At 42.2% G+C, this 23,902-nt stretch overlaps 1 protein-coding gene across 5 annotated transcripts in view; it reads right to left on the reverse strand.

Moving 5' to 3' along the window:
* Positions 1 to 23,617, reverse strand: part of LOC124045630 (sodium- and chloride-dependent taurine transporter-like) — a 38,835-nt gene extending 15,218 nt beyond the window's left edge. Inside the window, exons 1-6 of one of the 5 annotated variants that reach the window (XM_046365073.1) lie at positions 23,464 to 23,617; positions 11,286 to 11,515; positions 10,912 to 11,046; positions 7,251 to 7,485; positions 5,562 to 5,694; positions 584 to 718 (exon numbers count right to left, since the gene is read on the reverse strand). In XM_046365073.1, the coding sequence (XP_046221029.1) occupies positions 584 to 718; positions 5,562 to 5,694; positions 7,251 to 7,485; positions 10,912 to 11,046; positions 11,286 to 11,514 (867 nt within the window). In that variant the 5' untranslated portion in view covers position 11,515; positions 23,464 to 23,617. Of the gene's footprint in view, positions 1 to 583; positions 719 to 5,561; positions 5,695 to 7,250; positions 7,486 to 10,911; positions 11,047 to 11,285; positions 11,516 to 16,378; positions 16,610 to 22,426; positions 23,291 to 23,427 lie in introns of those variants that run through there. The other 4 variants (XM_046365074.1, XM_046365071.1, XM_046365069.1 and 1 more) reach the window with 4 other exon arrangements.
* Positions 23,618 to 23,902: the final 285 nt, after the last annotated feature.

The following is a 23,902-nucleotide window of genomic DNA, read 5'->3' on the forward strand; positions in this document are numbered from 1 at the left end:
AGATCAGTGTGGAAGAACTTGACTGGGATGAATTGGAACGCCGCCTGCGAGCCAGGCCTAATCACCCAACATCAGTGCCTGACCTCACTAATGCTCTTGTGGCTGAATGGAAGCAAGTCCCCACAGCAATGTTCCAACATCTAGTGGAAAGCCTTCCCAAAGGAGAGGAGGTTGTTAGAGCAGCAAAGGGGGGACCAACTCCACATTAATGCCCATGTTTTTTGAATGAGATGTTCGACGAGTCAGGTGGTGTATGTCATAAACCTGGATGGTTGGAGAGTTCTAGCGAGTCTTGCATTGTGAGCGAGCACATGTTCTCTCATTGATCATAGTGTCACTAATAATTCAACCAGCCCTAACCAAGGCTGTGTACCGGTTCCTTTTCCGCAGTCCAGATTACTTTATGATGTAGAGATGTCAGTGAGAGGCCCTGATAGACGTGTAGGTAAACAGATATGCATTGATGCTGAAAGGGGATATGTGCAGTCATGTCATTGGGGGCAGGTGGAGGGGATTGCACAGAGACAGGGAAGATGGGTAGAGGGGTTGGGGTGAGGGTTTGGGTAAGAGTTATGGCTCCTACCTCTGGGTCCTGTAGGCGGGTCAGGTTGGGGTAGAGATAGAATTTGATCCCTTCAGACGCCCCTGGCAGAGTCACTCCACGCACCAGCAGCACAATAAGCATGACGAAAGGGAAAGTTGCTGTGATATACACCACCTAGAGAAAACAGATAAGAGGCAATTATAGATTTATTAGCTGATTTAAGGTTTCATAACATAATGGAACTTGGAGAGGATGCTTGAGGTAGAAGTGACCCCCAACTACAGATCCAGGATTTGATTACCATATCCCCAATTCTTAAAGGGATAAAGAAATATCTGATCCTGTGTCAATGGTTAATTCCTTAGGGCTCCAGAGAGAGCCCATCAACTGAGGCCAAGGTTTCAAAATATAAAAGGTGGCGCAGCCATTTTACAGAATGGAATGTTTTTTGCTAGGAAATAAATTGGTTTAAACAAATAGGAAAGGGAGCATGGAATATACAGAAGGACACAACTGCACAAAGATAGTTGACTGTTGTGGACGGCATTGTGTGAGGTGTTTTCAGTTGGGGTGGGAAGCTGGAGTGAGTGCATGGATATATACTTTACAATAGCCTTTTAACTGAAGTAACAGCTGCCGTCATATAAGTAGTGGCCTCCATAACATAACCTGGTGACCTGTAGAGCTCTGTGTTTGCTCTAGGTGCGTGGGGATAAGAATATGTATTACATGGTAATAATGACAGCCTTTTACAGTGTAGATTTAAGCCACTCCCTTGTTAAGATATGGTAATGAACAATTCAAGATGGAGCCGACAGAGATGGTTGCCTCGCTTCGAGTCCTTAGGAAACTACCCAGTATTTCCTTTTTTTATGTATTATTTCTTACATTGTTACCCCAGGAAATCTTAAGTCTTATTACATATAGCCGGGAAGAACTATTGAATGTAAGAGCGACATCAACTTACCAACATTACGACCAGGAATACGACTTTCCCGAAGGGGATCCTCTATTTGGACCACCACTCAGGACAATGGGTCTAACCCCAGAAGCCGACCCAAAACAACAGCGCCACAGAAGGGGCAGACGGAGCGACCTCCTGGTCAGGCTCCGTAGAGGTGCACATCGCCCACCACTCCCAAGTATACTATTCGACAATGTCCAGTCTCTTGACAACAATGTAGATGAAATTCAAGCAAGTGTTGCCTTCCAGAAAGACATCAAAGATTGTAACATTCTCTGTTTCACGGAAACATGGCTCTCTCTGGATATGTTGTCAGAATCGGTTCAGCCACCGTGCCTCTCCATGCATCCCGCCGACAGAGATAAACACCTCTCTGGGAAGAGGAAGGGCGGGGGTGTATGCTTCATGACTAACAACTCATGGTGTAATCATAAAGGCATACAGGAACTCAAGTTCTTTTGCTCACCCAACCTAGAATTCCTTACAATCAAATGCCGGCCATATTATCTCCCAAGAGAATTGTCATCAGTTATCGTCACAGCTGTGTACATTCCCCCTCAAGCAGACACCAAGACGGCCCTCAAGGAACTTCACTGGACTCTATGTAAACTGGAAACCATATATCCTGAGACTGCATTTATTGTAGCTGGGGATTTTTAACAGAACAAGGCTGTCTAAATTCTATCAGCATATTGATTTCACTACACGCGGGGGTAATACACTCGACCACTGCTACTCTAACTTCCGCGATGCATACAAAGCCCTCCCCCGCCCTCCCTTCGGAAAATCAATCAAGATGTACCAGTGACTAGAACCATTCAACGCTGGTCTGACCAATCGGAATCCACGCTCCGGTCAGCCTCAGAAAACAACATCGGTCTTTAAATGTATTAACCCTCGCAAAGGCTGCTGTCCCAGACGGCATCGCTAGCTGCGTCCTCAGAGCATGTGCAGACCAGCTGGCTGGTGTGTTTATGGACATATTCAATTGCTCCCTATCCCAGTCTGCTTCAAGATGTCCACCATTGTTCCTGTACCCAAGAAGGCTGAACCAAATTACTACCGTCCTGTAGCACTCACTTCTGTCATCATGAAGTGCTTTGAGAGACTAATCAAGAATCATATCACCTCCACCTTAATGGTCACCCTAGACCCACACCTTTATTTAACCAGGCAAGTCAGTTAAGAACACATTCTTATTTTCAATGACGGCCTGGGAACAGTGGGTTAACTGGGCAGAATGACAAATTTGTACCTTGTCAGCTCGGGGGTTTGAACTCTGGGCCTGGGTCTCAACACCGCCCTGTGCAATTGGGTCCTGGACTTTCTAATGGGCCGCCCCCAGTTTATTGTCGAGGTTGACGCGTCGGGGGGTGGGCGTGGGAGCCATTCTGTCCCAGCGCTCCGATACTGACGATGGGGTCCACCCTTGCGCGTATTTTTCTCATCGCCTGTCACCGTCGGAACGTAACTATGATGTGGCTAACCGTGAACTGCTCGCCATCCGTTTAGCCCTAGGCAAATGGCGACAGTGGTTGGAGGGGGCGACCGTTCCTTTTGTCGTTTGGACTGACCAAAGGAACCTTGAGTACATCCGTTCTGCCAAACGACTGAATGCGCGTCATGCTCGTTGGGCGTTGTTTTTCGCTCATTTCGAGTTCGTTATTTCTTATTGCCCGGGTACTAAGAACACCAAGCCTCATGCTTTATCCCGTCTCTTTAGTTCTTCTGTGGCTTCTACCGATCCCGAGGGGATCCTTCCTGTTGGGCGTGTTGTCGGGTTGACTGTCTGGGGAATTGAGAGACAGGTTAAGCTAGCACTCACTCACACTCCGTCTCCGCACGCTTGTCCTAGTAACCTTCTTTTCGTTCCTGTCTCTACTCGTCTGGCTGTTCTTCAGTGGGCGCACTCTGCCAAGTTAGCTGGCCACCCCGGCGTTCGGGGTACGCTTGCTTCTATTCGCCAGCGGTTTTGGTGGCCTACTCAGGAGCGTGACACGCGCCGTTTCGTGGCTGCGTGTTCGGACTGCGCACAGAATAAGTCTGGTAATTTTTTTTCTGCTTCTGCTCCTGGTCTTGCTGGGTCTCAGTCTGTTCCCTGCCACCGCATCTCTCCTGTTCTTGTTCCTGCCCTTGCTGTGTCTCAGTCTGTCCCTAGTTGTTACTCTCCTGGCCTGTTTGGTCCTGTTTGCTCTAAAGCTTTCAGTTCTCTACCCGTGTCTCATTTTTTTTTAGAGTAGTACCCTAGTTTCCCTTTTTATCGTTTTCCGTTACGGTCCTGAGGAGAGGAGTTGGGTTCTTTCTCGGGACGTGCTGGACCGTTTGTGATCTATGATTTCCTCCGTTGCCGCCAGTGTTCCTCCTCGAGTGCGCCAGGAGGCGCTCGGTGAGTGGGGGGGTACTGTCATGTTTTGTCTTATATTGTCTTGTCATTATGCTTTCCCTTCTGTTCGTTTCCCCCTGCTGGTCTTATTAGGTTCGTTCCCTTTTTCTATCCCTCTCTCTCCCCCTCCCTCTCTCTCCTCTCTCTATCGTTCCGTTCCTGCTCCCAGCTGTTCCTCATTCTCCTACTCAATCATCTAGTCTTTTCACACCTGTTCCCTATCTTGCCCACTGATTTGAGTCCCTATTTCTCCCCTTGTTTTCCGTTTCTGTCCTGTCGGATCCTTGTATTATGTTCGCCGTGCTGTGTCTTTGTCTCGCCCTGTCGTGTCTTGTTTCCCTCAGATGCTGCGTGTGAGCAGGTGTCTGAGTCTGCTACGGTCGGTGCCTTCCCGAGGCAACCTACAGTTAATGGTCGAGTCTCCAGTCTGTCCTCGTCACTACGAGTGGAATTAAGTTTTTTATGTTTTGTTTTCTGCTCTGATTGTCCAGGAGTATTGCCTATTTCCTTTACTGGAATAAAGACTCTGTTTTCGCCAAGTCGCTTTTGGGTCCTCATTCACCTGCATAACACCAACTACCTAATACACACAAATCTAAAGGGGTGAATGAAAATATGTACATATAAATATATGGATGAGCGATGGCCGAACGGCATAGGCAAGACTGTATTTTATACCATTTTGCACCTTGCCTATGCCGCTTGGCCATCACTCATCCATATATTTATATGTACAGATTCTCATTCACTTTAGATTTGTGTGTATTAGGTAGTTGTTGGGAAATTGTTAGATTACTTGTTAGATTTGTGTGTAGTAGATAGTTGTTGGGAATTGTTAGATATTACTTGTTAGATATTACTGCACTGTTGGAACTAGAGGCACAAGCATTTCGCTACACTCGCATTAACATCTGCTAACCATGTGTATGTGACCAATACAATTTGATTTGATTTAATGCTGGATATGCAACTGTTTACCATAATGGAAGTGGCTAATTCTGTGTTCTGTACAGAGCTGAAACCACAAATTAGGTATTTCCGTAATATTTAGCCAAATAGACAGTTGATCGGTATCCCAACAAGCCACAGTGGTCCTTTAAGTGGTTCAGTAATCAGTGTTGGACACAGCCCAGTGACTGTCCCGCTCCATTGACAGGCAAACAGAGCTCTGAGGGGATCTGCTGTACTGTACTGCACACTAACACACTGTCAGCATTGAGTCTGGCCAAAACCTAATGTATAGTACAGTAACTCACGGTCCTTAATCAAACAGACTAACCTACCTGTTTCTGCAATCATCAACAGACCGTTACTGCTTTGTCAGTGACAGAGACAAGTTGGCTACAACAGAAAACACCTAGCACCCAGGTTAATGCCCTTAGGGAGCAGACAATACATATTGAGTAATTCCCTTTTTGGGGTGTATACATACACATGTAGGATACTAACTTGAGTCAGTTTGCACCAGCAGGAAAATAATTCTGCAGCAACAGGAAATGTGAAATATTATGTGGATTATAATTAATGGACATTTTTGTAGGGGTTGATACATTTTTCGTAGTAAAGTTGTCCTGCAACAGGGTGATCAAATTAAGATCCGACATCTGTAAACACACTTTTTAAGAGACTACAAACAAGTCTGATAACAAACACATCGTGCTACTACTCACCTTCCCAGTGGACTTGACTCCCTTCCAAATGCAGAAGAAGCAGACAATCCACACTGCCAGGAGACACAGGGCTAGGTCCCACTTCAGTGGCCCGATGTCATCAATTCCAGAGGAGATGCTCAGCACATTGCGTCTTAGCAGAGAGGGGGCAGACAGCATCCAGGTTATTGACTGTTCTGATGGGACAGAACTGTAGGCTTATGTAGACCCCTGACCGATACAGTACAGTACATTTTCCACTCTATAAAAACATTTTAAAAAGTAGGGCAAGTGTGACATGTCATAATTCATGTGGGTCCTTTCCAAGGTTTTATGCCAACAGAGGTTACATCACAGCAGTGAAAAGCAAACATCCACATGATGTGACGGTAATAGTGTGTCTGTGAGGTCTAGTTTTCACCAGCCCTCCTCTGCTCTAGCTCACCCTGGACCTGAATGAACTGTGCCGTGAGACAATTTTAAAATAATGTGACAAAATGTTTTTTTCATTCTATGTGTTCGATTTCTGTGGAACAGCCTCAATTCGTCGGGGCATGGAGTGTACAAGGTGACGAAAAGTGTTCCACAAGGATGCTGGCCCATGTTGATGTCAATGCTTCCCATAGTTGTGTCAACTTGGCTGGATGTCCTTTGGGTGGTGGACTATTATTGATACACACGGGAAACTGTTGAGAATTCAAACCCAGCCACGTTGCAGTTCTTGACACAAACCGGTGAGACTACCATACTCCGTTCAAAGACACTTCAATATTGTGTCTTGCCCATTCACCCTCTGAATGGCACATATACATAATCCATGTCTCATTAGTCTCAAGGCTTAACCTGTTTCCTCCCCTTCATCTACACTGATTGAAGAGGATTTTTAAAATGAAGTCAACAAGGGATCATGGCATTCACCTGGTCAGTCTATGTCATGGAATGAGCAGGTGTTCTTAATGTTTTGTACACTCAGTAAATATTTTTTAAATTTAACTAGGCAAGTCAGTGAAGAAGAAATTCTTATATTCAATGACAGCCTAGGGTTAACTGCCTTGTTCAGGAGAAGAATGACATATTTTTACCTTGTCAGCTCAGGGATTTGATCTGGCAACCTTCCGGTTACAAGTCCAACACTCTAACCACTAGGCTACCTGCTTCCCCATATACGACTGGTAGAAAGTAGATATCATCTATGCTGGATTTTGTGTTGGCCAAATGTTAATAAGCATCATCTTAACCTAAATTGTGATTTGAAGTTAAGTGGTCGTGGCTTCCCAAGAGGATACCATTTTGGCAGGAAAGGAAAAGGATAATACCCCTTGATCCAAATATAGTACAGTGAAAGGATCCAATTTAAAGATAGAATGAACCTCATGATAGAGGGGGGTTCTTGGAAATGTTGCCCATTCAAACATAAGTTTACAGCAAACAAGGAAGAGGCACAGTATCTGCACTGCTTATATTTGAGTTTGTTTTTGGCATTGTAAACCTGTCTGTGTTCATGTGTGTGTGTGTGTGTGTGTGTGTGTGTGTGTGTGTGTGTGTGTGTGTGTGTGTGTGTGTGTGTGTGTGTGTGTGTGTGTGTGTGTGTGTGTGTGTGTGTGTGTGTGTGTGTGTGTGTGTGTGCGTGCGCGTGCGCGTGTGTGTGCGTGCGTTTGTGTTTGTCTGTCAGTACAGAGTCAACCCAGCTGTCAGACAGTGAGTACTCACTCCCAGAACTCAGTAACGGGGGAGGTGAAGTTGGTGATATTGGCAGCCAGCATCAAGGTCTTGTTCTTGCGGACTGTGTCCTCCACACACCGGTCTGTGTTCCACGGCTGATTGCATTTGGCCCAGGGCAGCTCCGGTTGAAAGCACTGGAATAGGTAGTAGAGTCCCCAGGCTAGAATCACTATGTAGTAGATGTTCAGGAGAGAGACGATCACGATAGAGGCATAGCCAATACCTACAGAGAAGAGAAATGATGAATTAAAACCAATACTGGATTGATTGTTTGTTATATCAGTAAACCAATGCAGAAGCTTGGGAGTAAACAGAGAACTAGTGTTCTTGGAATAAGTCACAGCCATGATGAAATCACCATGAAAATTGGGGTTTAAACAATTAGGGAAAAGAGGATACCTAGTCAGTTGTACAACTGAATGCATATTCTGCATTTAACCCAACCTCTCTGAATCAGAGAGTTGCAGGTGGCTGCCTTAATCAACATCCACATCATCAGCACCAGGGGAACAGTGTGTTAACTACCTTGCTCAGAGGAAGAATGACAGATTTTTACCTTGTCAGCTCAGGGATTTGATCCAGCAACCATTTGGTTACTGGCCCAAAACTCTAAACCGGCAGGCTACCTGCCGCCCTCCACATGTAATAAAGTATCGATACATAAATAAACACATATTAAAATAATTCATTTGTTTAAACTATATTACGCAAATACCCTCATATCTCATATCCAATGTATTGTATCCAGAGAGTGAACAGTGTATGGAAAGTATGTTTTGGACATTTATGCAACTTTTGGAACAATTTTATAGGGTTTTTACGGGTTTGTTTCGTTAGGATAAATCACGGGAAGATTTTGAGTTTGATTATATACTTCATAATAATGTACATATAATAGTATCATATAATAACTTACGACTGAACAGACAGATATAATGACAATGATTTGCTAAATTGCTCAGCAGTAAAAACAGTTTGGAAGGTTCAGCACATCTGGACAGTGGATTTAGCCAGAGCCATATATTTAGAGAGTTGGGCTAACTTTTTGCATTTTTAAAAATCATTCTAGACATTCAGTTAGTCTACATAGCATTTTTTTCTTCACAATTCCTTGCGTAATGTTAATGGCGTGCTAACATGGCTGCCATAAAATGTAGTGTCATGTAAATACATCATAATGCAGAAACACCAATGTCCCTGCTCTCTAAACACGGCTCTGGATATCACACGTTTTCATATGAAACAAGAGTGTCGGATATTGTGTAATGCAAAAAAATATATATTCTAAAGCAAATGTTTTGAAAGTATGAAAACAGCCATAATTGATACACAGAAAAAGGACCATTCATTTCAATTGCCGTTTATCGTATATTGGAATCAAACCCTTCAATGCATTTACTGTTGCAGAACAGTGCCATAGGGGCTTCAATATGTGTCACTGAATCCTCTTGCACACTAAACTAAGTAAAGCCAACATTGGAGCTGAAGCACTTCAGTGAACAGCACTGACCTAGTGCCATTTGACTGCATTTATGTCTATAAAATCATTAGAAACCAATCCACTGACTCGGATGTTCACAACTCAACACTCCTATTTCAAAGAGAGGATGTTTCCCTGGCTTGAGTGTTATAACTCTGGTAATAATGAATTTAGTCGCAGAAATACCCTGTAGACTTCCACTCCTCTGATCTATTTGTAAAGTGCCGTTACCTCCGCCAGTCAGGGTTGTGTGTGTGGTGGGTGAGGCAGGGCAGGCCTTCTGACGGTGTGATAAAACACTAAGAGGGACAATGGCAGCCGGCCTATAGGCCACCTGTGGGCATCTGTCACTCTCTAGTCTATATGTGGGTAAGCAAACGTGTGCGTGCGCATGTGCGTGTGTGTGCGCATGTGTGAGTGTATGTGTGTGTGCGCCATTGAATGTGTGTTTGCGTGCATGCACACGTGCATGTGTGTGCCAGTTCACACAACCCGTCAGTCAATTAGGCAGCTGCCTCAGCACTCCTTGATTAGTCAAGCTCATCAACAGATGCTGACGATTGGCTGAACGCCCAGTCTTCAGCTGTCTGTTTCTACCTGCCGCTCCTGGCTTCATAGAATAGCAGTTTATGGCTGGGAACTGTTTCTCTACCTACTGGTCTACATGTTAGAACTGGTCTGCCAGTAGCATATCACAGTGTAAACCTATGGCAGGACCCTGACTGATAAGGAGATACGTTACAGTGCCAAACCGTGACGCCAGGACTGTAATAACTACATCATGCCACAGTAATATCCGATAACATATCCGTGGTGCTGACAAACAAAACAGGTGGCCCCCTGCTGCCAAGATCTACACCGTCCATCATTTCATGAAAAAAAAATGTGTTTCTTTGCTGATCCACTGCATGAGATATTTATCATTTTGGGGCAGATCCCATTGCTAGGCAACTCGCTCTAACCTTCTCTGTTGCCATGGTAACACAGAACTCAGCACTACTTTACACAACCAAGGCTGAAAATACATGTGCGTGTGCATGTATGTACATAGCTGCCACCATTACAAAAAAAGGCCAGTCTAAAAGCCCATTTATGCTTGATCCGATGTGGTTGAAGGCTCCGTATGGAGGGTGTGCAATTGCGGAGGCTGTGGCAATTGTGGAGCCTCCAGAGGCAAGCAGAGGCCAAATTGAGCTCCGTACTGCATCGCCGTGTGCCTCCCAAATGTTGTAGCAATACTGAGGGCTCCGTATAACTTTGTATACCTCCTCATTGATATGATTGGTTGACGGTAGGTGGGGGCGGGAGGTCCTGTATAAACACAAACTCACTTCCTTGACTACTTCCTTCACAACAGCTCTGCTCAACAGCTCTGTGGTGGCTCCGCAAAGCGCAAGAAGTATGAATGCCCTGACTTCTACAGAGGCAGTATCACAGTAAATGCTGCACGGCCAATGAAGACATCGGATTGACCATGCAGCGCCTTTTAGAGTGTTCAATGTTTGGTGTTTGATTATGTCCACTCTAGGCTCCAATGCAAATGAGGCCATCCACAACTAACCTGTTCGTAGATCAGCTTTAGCTAAATCCTTATGCATGTCAAAAACACAGTCAGAGAAAGTTGGCTGAAGCACATCCATATGTGAAGTAACTATGGTCCAATTACCCATCAGAACACAGGGAGGGAGACCTCAGCAGAACTCAATGTCTGTGTACTGAGTCTAGCAACCCACAGACCAACAGCACAATCAGTGTTGTTGGACGCTGCTAGGGAGTTTCGCAAGAGCAGTCAGAAAAACAGAACTACTGCAGTAGTTGTCACTGGAATACGTTTATTTTTTCATTTTTAAAGAACGACGTGAATAACATCGAGGCTAGATCAAGGTCTGGTAACATCATTATTTTCAGTAGGGATTTTTTTCTGCAATGGGACAAGGCACTAAGCAGGCACAAAGCAGGTTTGGCGCCCCGCCTGAGCAACGCTAATGGAAACTGTGTTTTGGCTCTTCGCTAATCCCTCTGTCAGTCGCTGACGTTATCACCTACAGTACATGTCCAAGAAGGCTTACACAACCTCCTTTCCCTGCCTACTTTCCCGGATGACGACCGGCCTTAATGGCAATAGGGGAGAATGGTATTAGGATAATGGGAAGCAGTGTAGTGACTCACCAGTAAAGATGGGGCAGAGTTTTTCCCAGCAGGTGATGCCTCCCTCAGAGGTATACTGGCCCAGAGCCACCTCCAGGAAGAACACCGGCAGGCCTCCACCAAACAGGAAGATGGTGTAGGGGATGAGAAACGCACCTGGGTGGAGGAGAGGAAGAGAGAGAGAGGGAAAGGAAACAGACGGTTAGCCTACAAATGTCAGGGTCTACAGTATGTGCTCACCCACAGCCATTTCACAAACAAATCAAAATCCTGTAATTGCAGTCTCCGACTTGAGTTTTTTTGAGGTTCCTGAAAACTATTATCAAACTTGAGTGACCCCCAACTTTAATACCTGTCTGTATGGAGAAAGGGCCCATGTTCATTTGAATGCCTACCTCCACCATTCTTATAGCAGAGGTACGGGAAGCGCCACACGTTCCCTAAACCAACAAAGCCTCCGGCCACGGACAAGATAAAGTCTAGCTTGCTGGCCCACTTCTCCCTCTGGATGGGCTTGCCCTCAGCCTCGTCCTCCGGCCGCGTGCCCGGGCTCTTCCCTGGCGAAGGCTTCAGCGTGTCCTTGTGGAAATCCTTCAGACATTGGAGTTTCTCTTTCTGTGCCATGCTATAGAGGTGAGAGGAGAGAGGACAAGGACAAGGAAAGAGAGAGAGAATTAGAGAAAGCGAGAGAGAGAGAGAGAGAAAGAGAGAGAGATGAACAGGAAGAGAGAGAGACGTGAGCCGGATAAGGCAGAGATAGGACGTCGCATTAGCAAGATGAGGGTCTCTCACGTGCTGTATCGTCAGCCATGGCGTGATACAGTGATACAGCTATGTGTCAGTGTAGAGCCTGCAATGAGAACTGCTACAGGAGTTACTGTATCGCTTCCTCTTTGCCACAGTTCTCTTTTATTTACTCCCCATTACATATACATTCCATCTTGCATTGCAAATCTCTCTGGGTTGAATAATCTCTTCACTTGCACTGTACAAATATAATTTCTATGTGCATAATATAAGAAATATTGATTATGTATCATTTTGTATCCATTAATTAACCAGGGACATCATATTGAGACATGTCCTAGTAATCAGACCTGGGTTCAAATAATATGTCAAATAGCTCAAATCAGATATATTTTCTTTGAAAAGTAGTTTAATATTTTAATGTATTTGGAAATACACTTGGAAAGTATATGAAAAACGAATTTACACTGACTCAAATACACTCCCATGCATTTAACCCAGGTATTTGAAAACGGTATTTGAAATAAGCATTGAACATACTGCCAAATAACATTTGGCACACTATTTTACAAATAACCATTCAAATACTCAAATAAAAGTACTTATTTTTGGTTGTGTATTTGAAAATACTCAAATACACAGAAATAGTATTTTAAGTACCACTCAAACACACAGGTCTGCTGGTACTGCAGCTCGAACAATACATGAAGAACACAAATACAAGGAGAAGCAACAGCATTCCCTTCCCTTCAAGGTGGGGGTACATTGTCATCTAAGGAAAATACATATTTTGAACAGGATATACCGTATGCCTTTCAGACCACGTATAGACTAAAAATCATTTATTAAATAACTACAACACTGACAAACTCATGATATCCACCATAAAATGTAACCAGAATCACTGCCAAATAGTCGCTCTGGATAAGAGCGTCTGCTAAATGACTTAAATGTAAATGTAAATGTAAATAATTTTCCTAATGCTAAAAGCAAATTCAGAGAAGATACAGTGCCTTCAGAAAGTATTCATACTCCAAGACTTATTCCATATTTTGTTGCGTTACAGCCTGAATTCAAAATGGATTACATTTTTTCTCTCTCACCCATCTACACAATACCCCATAATGACAAAGTGAAAACATGTTTAAGAAATTGTTGTACATTTAAAAAAATGAAATACATAAATATGAATTTACATAAGTATTCACACCCCTAAGGCAATACTTTGGCAATGATTACTGCTGTGAGTCTTTCTGGGTAAGTCTCCAAGAACTTTCGACACCAGGATTGTGAAACATTTGCCCATTATTTGCCCATTTTCAGGTCTTAACATAGATTTTTAAGTAGACTTCATTCAAAACTGTAACTCGGACACTTTTTTTTAGGTTGTTGTCCTGCTGAAAGTCAAATTCATCTCCCAGTATCTGGTGGAAAACAGACTGAAGCAGGATTTTGCCTGTGCTCCATTTTTATCCAGAAAAACTACCCAGTCCTTTATTACAATTACAAGCATACGCATTATATGATGCAGCCACCACTATGCTTGAAAATATGGAGAGTGGTACTCAGTAATGTGTTGTATTGTACTTGTCCCAAACTTAACATTTTGTATTCAGGGCAAAAAGTGAATTGCTTTGCCATATTCTTTACAGTATTACCTCAGTGCCTTGTTGCAAACAGGATACATGCTTTGGAATATTCTGTACAGGCTTCCTTATTTTCACTCGGTCAATTGGAGTAACCACAATCCATCCTCACTGTTCTCCTATCACAGCCATTAAACTCTGTAACTGTTTAAAAGTCACAATTTACCTCAAGGTGAAATCCCTGAGTAGTTTCCTTCCTTTCCAGCAACTGAGTTAAGAAGTCAAGCCAAGGACTGTATCTTTGTAGTGACTGGGTGTATTGATACACCGTACAGAGTGTAATTAATAACCGCACCATGCACCAAGGGATATTCAATGTCTGCTTTTTTTACCCATCTACCAATAGGTGCCCTTCTTTGCGAGGCATTGGAAAACCTCCCTGGTCTTTGTGGTTGAATCTGTGTTTGAAATTCCCTGCTCGACTGAGGGACCTTACAGATAATTGTATGTGTAGGGTACAGAGATTAAGTAGTCATTAAAAAAATCATATTAAACACCGTTAATGCAACTTATTATGAGACTTGTTAAGTACATTTTTACAAAATTAACAAATTATTATTTACAATGACAGCCACTTGGGGAACAATGGGTTAACTGCCTTGTTCAGGGGCAGATTTTTACCTTGTCAGCTTGGGGATTTGAATCAGCATCCTTTCGGTTACTGATCCAATGCTCTAATCACTAGGCTACCTGCCGCCCCAAACGTATTAAGCCTTGCCATATGAAAGGGGTTAAATACTTATTGGCTCAGGACATTTCAGCTTTTCATTTTTTTGTCATTTGTAAACATTTCTAAAAACATGATTCTACTTTGAAAGTGTGGGGTATTGCGCATCCATTTTAAATTCAGGCTGTAACACATCAAAATTCAAGGGGTGTGAATACTTTCTGAAGGCCGTTTCTGTATCCGTGTCCATTCCGAAAGCTTGGATGGGTTCTGGAAGATCCCACAGCTTAAGTTCACTGAATGTTTATACTGTAAACAGCCTTTCCAAGAAAGACAGGATTTGGAATTACTGTCTCAGATATCCCGTTTCCCTGCCTGTGCCAAAGGGCTGTAAAACAATCAAAGCATGGCAGGGCAGGAGAAATTCCTTGGACATGGTAAGACACAAATGGATTTAAGCTTCCTGCAGGAATACAATGAATGGTGTCGTATAAAACAGGAAGAATGAAAAAAGCAGCTATGATTAATTGTAAGTCTGATAATACGAGTGTAACAGAGTAAGGTTTCCTGTCCTTTTGAGGCAGGCTCAGACTGAAATGCAGTTGGCAGAAACACAGAAACAGAGAACATTAAAGGCTTCCACTCTACTCTCGCTGACTCCAATGGAAATCTGTCATTGAAGATTGTGTGCCTCACAAAAGCTTACGAGTCAGTCGACTAGGTGCTTGGTTTCCAAAAGACTCACAGAACAATAGCTAGAGAACAAATCTTTCTTCAATAAGTAAACATTTCTCTTTAAGCCTCTGAAAGTAACAGTATAATTCAAAGTTGATTTATAGTTGGATCTCTCAACAATACATACTATTGTCAGACACCCTGATGAAATGTAATCCTATACGCATTGGTGTATTTTAATAATATCAGCCCATACATTAAAGGCTTTTTAACTTTCAAACCTACACGAGCGCATGGACTTGCCACTTAACACTTAGTACCATTTGTGGTTATAATTTTTGCTTTTGCTTTTCAAATACATACATGTATTACCAGTTTACAGAACAATCTATCCAAACTGCTCTCAGTTGAAAGGCAGCCATAGATCTTTAAAACATAAGGTATCTTCATTCACCTTTTCGTGTGACTAGCACTCCAGACAGTTACATCCTGTAGCCACTGTACAGGCAGACTAAGAAATATAACAGAGCTGCTTTTAAGCAGCTACTCACAGACAAATACCACATTGTGAAGATCTAATGCAAAGCTGCACTCATTGGCCAGTGACCGCTCTGTGCTTCTGGTTTTCAGAGTCTGATGAAAAAGTGAACTTGTTATGCAGTCTCAAATAACTACTTATTAGTTCATTAAATGATTAAAAGGGAAATTTCATTTTAACTTCATATTCATAATATCCAGCACCACCCCAACATCAACATATGTGAAAGTGGATCATTTCTATGTTTTTTTATTAAAAAAGATATGCAGATTAGTGTTTCCAATGACATCATCAACTAATTAGTAGACAATTAGTGGGCAATGCCTACTCATAATTGGTAAAAAAAAATCATACGATGCACACTGATGATGTCTCTGGAAACACTTATCTTCCTCTATATTTTTTTACGACAACATAGAAACGCAAAATTTCCACATCAGTTGATGTTGGGGTGGTGCTGAATACGAAGTTGACAAAATGTGAAATTGCCCTTTAAACGGCTGTTTGAGCTACAACCACACAGCCCCTCATTACTTAAACAAGCTCCAGTTAAGGTCCTCTCCATCGCTCTGCTCATTCCGCTGTCATTTTCCAGGTTCTCTCTGTCTCTGTTATGCATGACAAGTCAACTTGAATTGCTTTCCACTCTCAAACCTCATTACATAACTGTATCAGCTCTCACGCACTCTATTTTTCTTCCTCTCTCTATCCCTCTATCACTCTCTTGCTCTATGTGCTTTCACCTGCTGGGTGCTGGGAGGCTGTCTGCCGTCAGACTTAAGGAAAACCGTCTGTGGGATCTGCCACATGACCCACCCAGACACCCTTGACCAGACATTCTCAAACCCTTCTAAAACATCACACTGTCATTATCTGAAAACACCGCGTATTAGACACATCTCCAAGTTAGCATTCAACCAAACATAAAGAAAGATTCTGTAACAAACATGCATTGCAAAAGATAAAAGGCAAATGGAAATAAAGGACTGAATGCAATCCTTAGTCTTTGTGGAGGAGCTCGCCCTTTTCACACTCAAACAAAGCATTAACAAAGCCATTTAAAATGTGCTAATTCGAGGGTTTCTAAGTACTTACATGAAATTGTCCATTCAGATTAAACAAAAAGCATCCCAAAACAGAACTTAATAATCACTTGAAATAAAGATTTAGATAAGGCTATGTTATTATTTCAGTTGAGTAATTCCAAAGACTTACATTTCCTTCATGGCTGTGGATATATGTAGTATGCTTCTCTCTCAGCTGTCACCATTCCTCTGTACTGAATGTCTTTATGCCAACACTGCTCACAAGAAGTGAAGCTGACAGCGAGTCCCGCCCTCAGCTAAAGACAATTAAATCCTATGTGGAGATTGGGCACAGCCTCGCAGTCGCGGACCAACTCTCCAGATACTGATTCGGGACTGTAAATTTCCACTTCCCACTTACAACACCCCCCCACAACACACACACACACACACACACACACACACACACACACACACACACACACACACACACACACACACACACACACACACACACACACACACACACACACACACACACACACACACACACACACACACACACACACACACACACACACACACACACACACACACACACACACACACACACACACACACACACACACACACACACACACACACACACACACACACACACACACACACACAGTGAGGGACTGGGGCTGAATGCTTTGCCCTGCATGTGTCACAGGCACCTCTTATTCATGTAACTGAAACAGATGACAGGATAGGAAGAGGGAGGGAGGGAGGATGTGAGCGGAGTAGTAGGCCATGAGCATGCAGGGGAAATCAAGCCTCATGGGACAGCTTCCAGGCAGGAGAAAGAAGCCCTCTTAAAACATTATGTGAGTAAGGGGTGGTGGCTGGACAGGGACTGAAGGAAGGGACTGATGACTGGCTTGGCTGACCATGTTAAGTTTTCATGTATTACTGTCTTAAATTTTTTTATAATTTTACCTTTATTTAACCAGGCAAGTCAGTTAAGAACGCATTCTTATTTTCAATGACGGCCTGGGAACAGTGGGTTAACTGCCTGTTCAGGGGCAGAACGACAGATTTGTACCTTGTCAGCTCGGGGGTTTGAACTCGCAACCTTCCGGTTACTAGTCCAACGCTCTAACCACTAGGCTACCCTGCCGCCCCAATGTCCCACTTCCACATAGCATTGGAAATGTGAGACATTTCCTATTATAACTGCTTATGACTGCTTATGACTGTGTCATTTCACATCACAGCAAAGACATTCAAATATCTCTATGGGAACTGTTTGTGAATATAAATATAGTTTTCTTAAAATCGGGGGCAGGATATAATCAGGGAAGTTTCTCTGTGGTGTATTTGGGAGCCTTCTGCTCCATTTTGACATGACGTGTGCCAGGTTATCTCTGAAACGTAAACCAGGTACAGCACACTCTATAACAACACCTAATAAGGTGATGGTTCCTGTATTCTTCCCTGTTCTGTTTTGACACCATAATATACTCATAAAGGATCTCACGTGTACAATAGCTGGCACGGTAATTAAAAAACAGTGTTAAACTTGACTACAGGATTTGCGCAATCCTTTTGACAGAAGACAGGGCTTGGCTATTGGCAGGCTTTTACACACACACACACATACACACAGAAGTAGTTACTTCAGATGATATTTCCAGACTGCAAATATCCTTGCCACTTTTGGAAAAATACAAAACTCACATTGTTTTGCATAGTGCAAAGAAACTTTCTGTTACATAATGTTAAACATTTCTTAAGGACTAGGGGGCAGTATTGAGTAGCTTGGATGAATAAAGTGCCCAGAATAAACTGCCTGCTACTCAGGCCCAGTTGCTAATATATGCATATTATTAGTAGATTTGGATAGAAAACACTCTGAAGTTTCTAAAAACTGAAAAATGATGTCTGTGAGTATAACAGAACTCATATGGCAGGCAAAAACCTGAGAAAAAAAATCCAACCAGGAAGTGGGAAATCTGAGGTTTGTAGTTTTTCAAATCATTGCCTATCGAATATACAGTGTCTATGGGGTCATATTGCACTTCCTAAGGCTTCCACTAGATGTCAACAGTCTTTAGAACGTTGTTTGAGGCTTCTACTGTGAAGTGAGGGCTAATGAGAGCTGAATGAGCCAGGTGTGGCAGAGCTCTGGCAGAGTGCCATGAGCTGATCACATGCACTCACGTGAGAGTTAGCTGCATTCCATCGGATTTCTACAGACAAAGGAATTCTCCGGTTGAAACATTATTGAAGATTTATGATATAAAAACATCCTAAAGATTGATTCTATACTTCGTTTGACATGTTTCTACGAACTGTAATATGACTTTTCGTCTGAACTTTCGCCTGGACTTGCCCGCGCCTTGTGAGTTTGTATTGTGTACTAAACGCATTAACAAAAAGGAGATATTTGGACATAAATATATGGACTTTATCGAACAAATCAAACATTTATTGTGGAACTTGGATTCCTGGGAGTGCATTCTGATGAAGATCATCAAAGGTAAGTGAATATTTATTAATGCTATTTCTGACTTCTGTTGACTACACAACATGGTGGATATCTGTATGGCTTGTTTTGTTGTCTGAGCGCTCTACTCAGATTATTGCATGGTGTGCTTTTTCCTCAAAGTTTAAAAAAAATCTGACACAGCGGTTGCATTAAGGAGAAGTGGATCTAAAATTCCACGCATAACCATTGCATCTTTTATCAATGTTGATTATGAGCATTTCTGTAAATTGATGTGGCTCTCACCGGATGTTTTGGAACTACTGAACATAACGCGCCAATGTAAACTGAGATTTTTGGATATAAATATGAACTTTATCGAACAAAACATATATGTATTGTGTAATATGAAGTCCTATTTGTCATCTCATGAAGATCATCAAAGGTTAGTGATTCATTTTATCTGTATTTCTGCTTTTTGTGACTCCTCTCTTTGGCTGGAAAAATGGCTGTGTTTTTCTGTGACTAGGTACTGACCTAACATAATCATTTGGTGTGCTTTCGTCTTAAAGCCTTTTTGAAATCGGACACTGTGGCTGGATTTACAACAAGTTTATCTTTAAAACGGTGTAAAATACTTGTATGTTTGAGGAATTTTAATTATGGGATTTCTGTTGTTTTGAATTTGGCACCCCGCAATTTCACTGGCTGTTGACGAGGTGGGAGGCTACCGTCCCACATATCCCAGAGAGGTTAAAGAAACCAAAGTTATACTGTGAATGAGTTTCCTTGAGATTTGTCTTTGTGTTCTGTTATAAATTGGCAGACAACAGAGGAGTAGAAGTGTGACAGAGCTCCTGTTTCATACAGTTGCTTTAAATTGTCAGTCAATGTAAAGTCAAGCAACATTTTTATATAAAACTGCAGACCCTTAACTTTTCTTGATATCATTAGAGGATGAAGGATTTTTGTTTATTTTACTTTATTCCACTGCATTGTGTTCTTAGACTGTTGACATTATCTTCTGAGACTGAAGTATTAAAGACAGAATCAAAGACTGTAAAATATCAAATGATTTGATAAGACCTTTAGTCAAAGGTATATCTTATGTTTATGACAAATCATGCGCCCCTCATGCACTGGGCATGGTTGAAAAAAAAGAAGCCTTGTCTGCATGTTTTATAACAGCCAAACCATTCCTCAATAACTTAATAGAGTGGAGTATTAAACTTTGTCCAAACCAATTAATACGGAGGCTCACTTGTAGCTTTGCTTCTATAATTTCTACTCACACCACCCCATACCACCCTTATTTGGATATACAGTGGACCGCACACAATCGTTATTATGTAATATAATAGATTTATGGAGTTGGAATGCTTGTCCTGGCTTCGAATTCTGGGATGGCTCTAAGAAGATCAAATGTAACTGACGCAGCTTGCCTGGAGACAACAGTCCAAGGGGAGGTTGTTTTTTTACTCTTTACATTCAGCAGATAAAGTTCAAATCAAGTTAATCTGTGAGGGCGGACCCTGTAGATCAACATGACAGGATGTTACCGTGTAGCATGATATTATAGAAAAGAGAAACATTCATCAAATAACAGCCAAGCATCCCAAACCAGCTCTCCGGTTCCCATTGGAAACAACTGGGGTTTTGTCTTGCACAACATTTGTATTTAAGCAAATGGAATACATTAAAGGGGTAATCCAATAACAAATGTCCATTTTACATATCAGGAGGGAGAGCTACAGCGCATTCGGAAAGTATTCGGACCCCTTGACTTTTTCCACATTTTGTTACATTTAGCCTTGTTTTAAAATGTATTAAATACTGTTTTTTCTCATCAATCTACACACAATACTCCATAATGACAAAACGACAACAGGTTTTAAATTTTTTTTGCAAATGCATTAAAAATAGAAAAACAGAAATACCTTATTTACATAAGTATTGAGACCCTTAGCTATGAGACTCGAAATTGAGCTCAGGTGCATCCTGTTTCCATTGATCATCCTTGAGATCTTTCTACAACTTGATTGGAGTCCACCTGTGGTAAATGCAATTGATTGGACATGATTTGGAAAGGCACACACCTGTCTATATAAAGTCCAACAGTTGACAGTGCATGTCAGAGCAAAAACCAAGCCATGAGGTCGAAGGAATTGTCCGTAGAGCTCTGAGACAGGACTGTGTCAAGGCACCGATGTCTGGAACCACAAAGACACTTCCTAGAGCTGGCCACCCGGCCAAACTGAGCGGGGGAGAAGGGTATTGGTCAGGGAGGTGACCAAGAACCCGATAGAGTGGCCAGACGGAAAACACTCCTCAGTAAAAGGTACATGACATCCCGCTTAGAGTTTGCCAAAAGGCACCTAACGACTCTCAGACCATGAGGAGTAAGATTCTCTTGTCTGATGAAACCAAGATTGGCCTGAATGCCAAGCGTCACGTCTGGAGGAAACCTGGCACCATCCCTACGGTGAAGCATGGTGGTGGCAACATCATGCTGTGGGGATGTTTTCCAGTGGCAGGTACTGGGAGACTAGTCAGGATAGAGGGAAAGATGAACGGACTAAAGTACAGAGAGATCCTTGATAAAAACCTGCTTTGGAGTGCTCAGGACCTCAGACTGGGGCAAAGGATCACCTTCCAACAGGACAACGACCCTAAGCATGCAGCCAAGACAATGCAGGAGTGGCTTCTGTACAAGTCTCTGAATGCAGTTGAGTGGCCCAGCCAGAGCCCAGACTTGAACCCAATCGAACATCTCTGGAGAGATCTGAAAATAGTTGTGCTGCGACACTCCCCATCCAACCTGACATACATTGAGGGGATCTGCAGAGAAGAATGGGAGAAACTCCCCAAATACCCATGTATTGTAGCATCAAACCCAAGAAGACTCAAGGCTGTAATCGTTGTCAAAAGGTGCTTCAACAAAGTACTGCGTAAAGGGTCTGAATACTTATGTAAATGTGATATTTATGTACATTTCTAAAAACCTTTGCTTTGTCATTATGGGGGTATTGTGTGTAGATTGATGAGGAAAATCAATTTTAGAATAAGGCTGTAATGTACCAAAAAGTGGAAAAAGTCAAGGGGTCTGAATAATTTACGAATGCAATGTATGTCAGATAACAGAGATGTGGGATAATGTAGCCTGATGCGTGACCCCATGGCACTGTTATTTTGATAGGTGTGGAATACTGCATACTGGATCAGTAATACGGTGCACACATCAGTATAGCTGCAGTGTATTACACATTCATATGATAGAAATATCAATACAGTTACCCCTTTTGATGTCTTCTTCAACAAGGGCCCATTTGAGTTAAAAAATTAAAAGGGTAGATATAATGATTGATCATATAATGAAGACAATATGAGATGAAGAATCAAAATGGTAATATGCAGTTATACAATGAAAATAAAATGCACATATCTATTGATTTCACATTATCCTTTGATTCTTTGGAAACAGGCTTCTGTGAAAAAGCAACATATTTGCAGCATCACTGTAAGTGTATGCTCGGCTACTGACCCAAGACAATGGTTAGGAAATAGAGCAATGCCTAGTTTCATAATCCACTCTTGACACACAAAACAAAAACACAAGCCATCTTCATCTTCATGACACATTCGTTTGTAGACTACCCTACTACAGCCTATCGTGTCAGTGTCTCAAAGACTCAACCAACACATCAATAAGTATTTATCCAAAAGGAGCAGCGAATTTGAAATGTCATTATCTGATTCATAAAACGTCACCTCTTTAAAGTCGAACAAAAGCCAGTGGAGGGCGAGAGTCGATCCATTTTCATCAACGGATGGCAAACTACAACATTGTTGTTCCTAAAAAATATGGTACCAAAAAGGACACGCCTCAATCTCAATCAATGCCTGTTTCTCTGTCGGGAGTTGCGACTCTGTCGGGCAGAGTAAAGACAAAATAAGTGGGTTAAAATATACAACCTGTTCATGGGTATTAAAACCATCTTAAACCGTCACAACTAATTCACGAACAGCATCGTCTTTCAAATAACAGTCCTCATCATCATTCCACTTTGACAAAACCAATCCATCGAATATAGACGAGGTTAGATTAAGAAGGCACACGTGGGAGAGACAGACAGTAACATCGTAAAGGAGTGCCAAGGCTTGAAGGCAATACATCCACCCAAACCCCAAAAGTTGACCTCTTAGAATGCATCGCATTATAAAAAAGCAATGCTATAGTGTAGGAAATATTTCCTATTAATTTATAGTATTTTAAACGCGGAAGCGCACTCACAAAGGCAATGGCAACCAAAATATCCCTATACTTTAATGTAGCATTTTGTCATAATTTTATGACAAATCAAATATACCTAAAAACATTGGCTTTAATGTAATAGTTTGACGTCCAAAAGCAATATAAGGCACTCTTGGGTTGATGTCCAAGCTATGGTGTTTTTAGCCTACACATCATGTGCGCTCACAGACACACGCACCGCATAATTAGGTTTTAAACACACAGCAATTATTAGCATCACTTCAAATAAAACATTATCAAGCAGGGAGAGAGATTCCCACGAGGACACTTATTTTTATATCTGAAAACATCAAAGAACAACATGTATATTTCAGTCCAAAACCTTGAGAAATTGTTACAGAACATACATTGGCTGCTCTATTCAGATAATATAAATCATAATATGACTTATATCATGAAAATAATGTGAATATTAGCCTATACATTAAGAACATAGAAACAACAATCTTGCTATTACTTATCTCTCTGATGGGTAAAGATGATGCTTAATTACCTGCCAGGTAATTTTATAGCTCGAGCTGTCCCTTAAACTTGTGTTGTGCTGTGAGTGCTCAATAAAACAATTGCATCGGAAATGAATTACACGAGTTCTCTCTCTCTCTCTCTCTGACCTTTGTTTCTGAGAGCGGGTGCGCGTTTAATATGAGTTTGAGTGGAAAATCACCAGCTTCCCCATGCAACAGGAGAGTTTATTCTTAAAGTGACAGGTTCCCGCTAATTTGAATCGCTCGGCGCTCTCACCTCATCTCGCTCGATCAAGTCTCAAAGCAAGGCACGCATGCGGACACACAAACTCAGGCAAGAAAGGAATGAAAAGGACAAAGGACATGAGCGACTGCTGTGGCGTTTTCATCACAGGCTTGGTAACCAGTGAAACATTACAATAACTATAACCCACATAGCCATGAACAATAATACCTAAAACATAAGCA

Source organism: Oncorhynchus gorbuscha, linkage group LG10 (genome assembly GCF_021184085.1).
Source record: "Oncorhynchus gorbuscha isolate QuinsamMale2020 ecotype Even-year linkage group LG10, OgorEven_v1.0, whole genome shotgun sequence".
Lineage (NCBI taxonomy): Eukaryota > Metazoa > Chordata > Actinopteri > Salmoniformes > Salmonidae > Oncorhynchus > Oncorhynchus gorbuscha.